At 43.2% G+C, this 7,655-nt stretch overlaps 1 protein-coding gene and 1 long non-coding RNA gene across 5 annotated transcripts in view; one reads left to right on the forward strand and one right to left on the reverse strand.

Moving 5' to 3' along the window:
• The window catches only part of STAMBP (STAM binding protein), a 37,317-nt gene extending 31,617 nt beyond the window's left edge, over nucleotides 1-5,700 (reverse strand). The window contains exons 1-3 of one of the 4 annotated variants that reach the window (XM_050754462.1): nucleotides 5,593-5,688; nucleotides 5,153-5,258; nucleotides 3,605-3,819 (exon numbers count right to left, since the gene is read on the reverse strand). In XM_050754462.1, the coding sequence (XP_050610419.1) occupies nucleotides 3,605-3,807 (203 nt within the window). In that variant the 5' untranslated portion in view covers nucleotides 3,808-3,819; nucleotides 5,153-5,258; nucleotides 5,593-5,688. Of the gene's footprint in view, nucleotides 1-3,604; nucleotides 3,820-5,152; nucleotides 5,259-5,531 lie in introns of all 4 variants that reach the window. The other 3 variants (XM_050754466.1, XM_050754464.1, XM_050754465.1) reach the window with 3 other exon arrangements.
• Nucleotides 5,701-5,824: 124 nt separating this feature from the next.
• LOC126934107 (uncharacterized) lies at nucleotides 5,825-6,213 on the forward strand. Its single transcript, XR_007718826.1, has 2 exons — nucleotides 5,825-5,862; nucleotides 6,135-6,213. It is a non-coding gene; the product is annotated as an uncharacterized LOC126934107 (long non-coding RNA).
• The last annotated feature ends 1,442 nt before the right edge of the window (nucleotides 6,214-7,655 follow it).

Genomic DNA, 7,655 nt, shown 5'->3' on the forward strand with positions numbered 1-7,655 from the left:
TGACTATTCTAGTCATAAACCCCTGCTTATTCTCTATCACAGTAGTCTTTTCATTGCCTTCATAGCGTTTTCCTTATTTCTTGACTACAGCTGACTTTTGGACAACATGGGTTTCAACGGTGTGGGTCCATTTATACATGGATTTCCTTCTGCCTCTGCCACCCCTGAGACAGCAAGACTAACCCCTCCTCTTCCTCAGCCTTCTCAACATGAAGATGATGAGGATGAAGACCTTCATAATGATCCACTTCCTCTTAACAAATAGTATCTATATTTTCTATTCTTTATGATTTTCTTAACATTTTCTTTTCTCAAGCTTACTTTTCTTTAAGAATATAGTACATAATACAATATACAAAGTATGTGATAATTGACTATGTTATCAATAGGCTTCCAGTCAACAGTAGGCTATTAGTAAAGTTTCTGGGGAGTCAAAAATTATACATATATATATATTTTTTTCTTTTTTTTAGACACCATCTCGCTCTGTCCCCAGGCTGGAGTGCAGGGGCGTGATCTCGGCTCACTGCAACCTCCACTTCCTGAGCTCAAGCAATTCTCCTGCCTCAGACTCCCAAGTAGCTGGGGTTATAGGCACCCACCACCACACCAGGCTAATTTTTGTATTTTTAGTGGAGATGGGGTTTCACCATGTTGACAAGGTTGATCTTGAACTCCTGACCTCAAGTGATCCATCCACTTCAGTCTCCCAAAGTGCTGGGATTACAGGCATGAGCCACTGTGCCCAGCACTATGTATATTTTTGATTGCATGGGGGATTGGTGCTAACCTCTGTGTTGTTCAAGGGTCAACAGTATTTATTTGCTGTTTATTGTCTTCTCCCATACCTATAAAGGAACACCAATAAGGACAGGGGCCATTTTACTCACTGCTGTCCAGGACCTATTGCAGTGCCATGCAGATAGCAGGTATATTCAATACATATGTACTGAATGAATATGGTCTTTGCCCTGAAAGCCCTTTCTATTGTGGGGCAAAAGGATTCTGAAGGCACTTCAGAAAATACCTGGTAGAGTGATTCCACGATCCTACTGAACTTTCTGAATTAGTGTTTCTCCAAAGGAATTGTGCCCCTGGGTTTCATTCTGAGAGAACAATCTACAAGCTTATAGGAAATACATAAGAATATTCTTTCTACCAGTAGTAGAGTATATAAAGAGGACAGAGTAAAAAAAACTGCTGAGGAAAATAAATCGTGTGCCTAGGAGTGAAAAACTCCTAATAGCAAAGAGAAGCAGAAATATAATTATAATTCTGTGAAACCTTAACAACACTGAGGCCACATGACATGGCATAATGGCATTAAAGAACTACAGATCTTTAAGGAAACAGGTGTTAAATTAAAGCTGCCTCCAAAGATAGTGAACTGTAACCTAACTTAATGTATAAACAAACTGTAACTTAATGTAAGAGTTAGGTTACAAGTATAACAAATAGCTGAGTCTCAGCCAATCATAGCAGCTGAAACCTCCAGCCAATCGGAGGCTAAAGGCTGCCAAAACATGACCAAATAAGGCAAACAAAGAACTGTAGCCAATCAGGCTATTTCTGTATCTCATTTCCTTTTCTCTGACTATAAATATAACCTGCACAACCTCCACTATGGGGTGGAACATTCTGCACCACTTTTGGTCCTGAGTGTTCCCTGAACCTTTTTCTACTGGATTAAACTCTGTTAAATTTAACTTGTCTAAGGTTTTCTCCTCCTAACACAGGCAACAATTCTAAATAAAAAAGACAATAGCAGTCCCATTTCTCCACTCTACAATTACAATATGAATCCTACACAGTCCACTCTTCCACATACTTTTGTTTGGAGCACTGGTTCTCAAACAGAGGTGATCCTGCCCCTCGGAGAACATCAGATAATGTCTGGTGACATTTTTGGCTGTCACACTGTGGGGAGGGGGCATACTGGCATCTAGTGAGCAGAAACCAGGGATGCTGCTAAACATTCTGTAACACACAGAACAGCTCCCACCACAAAGAATTATTTAGTCCAAAAGGCCAACAGGGCCAAAATTGAAAAGCCCTGCTTTAGAGGAGTATGTGATCAAAAACTTAATGTGATAAAACTGGTATGTGTGTATCATCTCTTGGAAGATATCTAAGAAACTACTAAGAGTGATTGTCTCTAGGGAGGAGAACCGAGGGTTTGGGGGGAAAGAGGAGTGTGTGGGGACACTTTTTTTTTTTCTTTTTTTTGGAAACAGAGTCTTGCTTTGCAGTCTAGTCTGGAGTCCTGGAGTGCAGTGACACAATCTCGGCTCACTACAACCTCTGCCTCTTGGTTTCAAGCGATTCTCCTGCCTTAGCCTCCCAAGTAGCTGGGATTACAGACACATTCCACCATGCCCGACTAATTTTTGTATTTTTAGTAGAGATGGGGTTTTGCCATGTTGGCCAAGCTGGTCTTGAAATCCTGACCTCAGATGATCTGCCCGCCTCGGCCTCCCAAAGTGCTGGGATTACAGGCGAAAGCCACTGCACCTGGCCGAGACTTACTTTTTAACTATAATTATTCTTTTGTGCCTCTGAATTCTGTACTATATATATGTTACCTACTCAAAAATCAGTAGTAAAATAAAAAACCAAAAAACAGCCAGTATGACTCATGACTATGATCTCAAAAGACTACCTCTGACTCTAGAACATTACTAAATGGAAAACAAGAACAGGACCTATGTTGTAGAACAAATCCTGAATTAGGAGTCAGAAAACCAAGGTTTTATCACTTCAAACATGAGCATATCACCAAACACTGAGTTTGTTTCCTCATATGTAGAATGTAGGGTAGTGTGCCCTATTCCATGCATACAGAACTGTGAAGATCCAATGAAATTATGCAGGTGAAATACACTGTGAGCTACTAAGAACCAAATACATTGTAATTATTTTTTTTAAAGTTCTGGTATTGTGAAAGACCAAGATTAGAAATGATAAAAAGACCTTTAACATTATTCCCTTTCTAAATTACGTATCATTTCATTGTCAATGGAGTTTTAGAAGTTGTTTGCTGTTAATAGTACTGAAATCTTCTACTTATGCTGCCTACCCTAAGATGATAAACAACTCAAGGGAAAGGTCTTATTATGATGAGTCACACGAACTGTAGGCAGTTACTAATTATTTGATGATTTGCATGATTATGATAAAGGTTAAGAGGAAAAAATTTTTTCCTGTATCACTAAATTTGCTACAAAATAAGTACAAGTGAGGAATGTCGGCTTTGCTAGACCCCAACAATAATCCTATGATTGGCTGCTTTAGTAGAAAGAGAACAGTAAAAGCATTCATCAGTACATAACATGTCTAGTTTAACCACCAACTCTTTTGTCTAACAGCTGGGCTATGTGGGCATAGGCCAAAGAACTAAGTCTCTTACTCATAAATTACTGAGTCATGAAAATAACACCTTCAGCACTCATGTCTTTGAATGGCAAGGACAGCCAATATGTAGGAGTTGCCAGCAAAAATGATTAATGTTGATGATATTGTGAAGTTCTGTGGTTTTAGCAATTCTGAGCCAAATAGGCAAGGCACCAGTCACCAGAAAGGAAAAAGGAAACTGTAGGTGTCTTACGTGATATACTTGTTATAGAGGATGAAGGCATGTTCAATGTTGCCTTCCTCAGAGTAAATGGATGCCATTCGGATAATCTCAACTCCAGAGCGGAAGTACCGACGGGGTGGAATGTCTTCATTCACCTCTACCGCACTACCCAGCTGGGAGAGAGCCCTCACCCGGTCTTCGGGCGGGAGGCTCACATCTCCATGGTCAGACATCAGGACCAAGTTCTGAGACAGAAAAAACAGATGGCATCAATACCATTGCCCCCATCATCCCAGCACAGTCTTACAGTTTATCTCACAGACCTCTATCTTAAGAAGAAAGTATAAGAGAAACATACCAAATGCTGTGGTGCCTATTAAATAAGGACTTTCCTACAAGAAGGCTGAGACCCTCAAGGAAGTCCAAATCATAACAATGAGAGGACTGGCAGACTTGAAAACGTACAACCCCTGTGCCATAATTAGGTGTTATAAGGAGTAGAACCACAGTGGGCCAACCAAAAGCTCAGTTCAAGTTAATCAAATTCTTGCCATTAAGTGACTCTACCCACAGCACTGTAAGAGTGGGAACAGCATCTTTTATTTTCTATTATTTCTCCTTCCAGATACCCACATACCTCCACCCCAGTACCTGGCACAGTGCACTCAGTGAACTTTCGTGAGGATTGTTCACTGACTTCAAGGTTGACCATTTTTATCTAATCTGAGAGTAACTGACATCTTCTGTGGTGTCCTTTTTCATATTTGAGCGCAAGGTGAGTTAGGGGAACTGGTCTGGGAATTAATGCTCATAATTGTAACTCTGCTCACTAAACTACTATAGTCAATCTATAAAATCATTCATTTATCATTATCATGGCAAGAGATTTGAATCTTGAAAACATTTACTCATCTTCATAGACTAAACACTCTGAATAACAAAAAGGCACGATGGTAACTTGCATTGCAAAAACCCCTGGGGTCCCAAAACTCCAGTAATTCTAGTCTTTCTAGATATAGTTGCTGTTAGAATCAGACTCCAAATTCCAACCAGATATCGCCACTGTCATCTCCAAAATAAATCTGGGCATTTGACACACATTGCATTACAGCAGACCCTAATCAGTATGCTCTAGAATATACAAACTACAGTAGAATAAATCTTGGAATTCAAGGCCCTGTGGCAACTGGCCCTCCCCAACAGAGATCTTTTGCTTCAGTCAGGATTCCAATCTGCCCAGGCATCCTCACATTTCAGTTTCATTTGTCTATCCAGTTTTTCTTTTCTACTACAACTCTTCCCTCAGGGGTAGTCTTCTCTCAGTCAATTCCCTCTTTAGGTCTCTTCAATATTCGGATCACAATTCTTTCACAAAGCTTCCCCTCTAAAACACCCTCACTAAGAGCACAAAAGCCGTGAGGACTACTAAGGAGGCAGAGATAGTCCATCTCTCACGAGGCCTCTTTAGGGACTAGGAAAGCCGCAAGCATATCTAAAACCTCCCCAAGTAATTAGTAAACCTAGTCCACAGTCCATGAAAGTTAACTGAAACAGAGGATGCTCGTTGCATCTCAGTACCTCTTGGGAGAGGTTCTTGTGGGTTAAGAAAGGAACCACCTCCCGAGGCCAGGAAGCGGCGCCGGTTACCACCCGGTTGAGCAATTCCAAAAAGGGGAAGCAGCATCTGCAAGTGAGAGGGGAAAGGCGGCGTGAAGGACCGAGGGGGAAAAACGAGGAGGAGAAAGGAAGTAGCAGGAATGAGCGGAGGGGGCATATACAGTGGGGAGGGCTCTATCGACAACTGTTTGAGGAACCCTCTTGAAGGCACTCAAGACCAACTTGCCAACCCCAGGCACAATCATCCAGGGTTTTCGGGATCTTTCAAACGCAGGAGGCAGGGAAGCGCTGGGCCTGGATGGTCAGGCGCCAGCCCGCGGAGACCGAAGCCTTCGGGTACCTCGAGCGAGGCAAGCCGGGCAGGGGACTCGGGGAGAGAAGGCTGCAGGCCCCACACTCACGGCAGCCGCTCCCCTTCAGAGTCCGACCACGCTTGGAGGCCCTGAACCACCACGTTCCCGGGACCCTTCCCCACCTTTCCCAGCGGTGACACTCGGAGGTTCCGGAAACGTCACATCCGGCGCCCGCTCCGCCCACTCCCGCTCGTCTGTCTATTACATTCCCAATGATTTAGGACTTGGAATGGAGAGCTAGTAGGTGGGGCTAGAATCGGCACCTGCGGAAAATCCGACCAATGAGGAGCGAACGGTGGAACTAATGACCAAGCTAAGGTTTGCTTTTAAAATTATTTTGATTTGGGGTAGCCCCTCATGACACTCACAATACTGCTGCATTTAAGGAGGGATTGCTGATCCCAGTACAACTGCAGACTTAGCTAAACTAACCAGGATTTATAAATTGGGGACAGAAAGTCTTTCGAATGTATTTTTTAGTTTGTATTATACTCTACACAAAATTGGTAGTCTTAGTTATTAGGCAATATCTAACACTAATATTATTCCTTAGGAAAGAACATAAGTCTAACTTTTTGTTTTTTTTAAAGACAGGGTCTTTCAGTGCCACCCAGGCTGGCACAGGAGTGCAGTGGCGTGATCATAGCCCACTGTGGTCTCCAACTTATGGACTCAAGCGATCTTCCTGCCTCCGCCTCCCAAAGTACTGGGATTACTGGCGTGTGCCACCGCACCCAGATGAGACTAACGTTTTAATGTCAAAAAACCTATAAAATATTCAGAAAAAAAGTTTAATCTCTAAGAGCCATTGTGCAAAAGCAGTGAAGACCCAAAGATCTGTATGACACTGTTCCTGCCCTGAGACCGGGACAAGGTGGTTTTATGCATCAAATACAGAATGGCACGTTCTGCACGTAGATGTGTGTCTGTGTGAATCCATATACATCCTTTTTCCGGAAAGGTCCTACAAGCTTGCTAGTGATTCTGTCTCAGGAGACTTTGTGAAACATTAGGCTTTGGTTTAAAAGTCTAAGTCTCTGGGGGCCACTTTCCCAAAATTTGGGAGCCTTGCTGTGAGTTTGTTAGTGTGATGGCATGACGTATTATTCAAGGTCTAGCTTAAAGCCCTAATTCAGGTGTTGCCTCCTCCACCTAGCCAGCCTCCAGATCTCTCATTTCTCCCAAACTCTGTTGTGTATATATCTGTTGGAGTTAGGTGAAGTGATTCTGTGTAGTCATCAACTTTTCAGACTTAGGGTTGAAGTACTTACTTGCATCATCACCTCTCCTTCTGCCCCCAGCAAGCACTAATATGCATGGGTCTACTGTCAACTCTCATGGATCTACTACAGATAGATCTGGGAAGATAACTGTACAGGGCACGCTATTGTGTCTTCAAAACTCTCTCTACTGACTCTCTTCAGAACGTAAACATGATGGGTTGGGCCTAAAGAAATGGATGCACTGGAGATGCTGGTCATTGGGTGGGCATATAGTGCAGATGGGGTCCTGGCAGGAGGCAAAACAGGTCAAAATCGGATCCATTCAACCTCTCAATAAATGTTTACTGAGTGTCTACTATGTGCCAGTTTCTGTTCTAGGTGTTAGGGATACATCAGCAAACAAATCCAGCAGGTGGATACTCTAGTGATGGAAGTATAGGTAGAAGTACAGCTGGTGGGAGGCCGGGCGCGGTGGCACAAGCCTGTAATCCCAGCACTTTGGGAGGCCGAGACGGGCGGATCATGAGGTCAGGAGATCGAGACCATCCTGGCTAACACGGTGAAACCCCGTCTCTACTAAAAAATACAAAAAAACTAGCTGGGCGAGGTGGCGGGCGCCTGTAGTCCCAGCTACTCGGGAGGCTGAGGCAGGAGAATGGCGTGAACCCGGGAGGCGGAGCTTGCAGTGAGCTGAGATCCGGCCACTGCACTCCAGCCTGGGAGACAGAGCTAGACTCTGTCTCAAAAAAAAAAAAAAAAAAAAAAAAAAAAGAAGTACAGCTGGTGGGGTAGGGAACAGGGGCATCTGCTCCCATTCAGCACAATCTCTAAAGTAGTTCTTTTTTTTTGTAATGTTTAGCTTTACAAGTAAAGAGAATTCGCAAACAT

This window comes from Macaca thibetana, chromosome 13 (genome assembly GCF_024542745.1).
Source record: "Macaca thibetana thibetana isolate TM-01 chromosome 13, ASM2454274v1, whole genome shotgun sequence".
Taxonomy (NCBI): domain Eukaryota; kingdom Metazoa; phylum Chordata; class Mammalia; order Primates; family Cercopithecidae; genus Macaca; species Macaca thibetana.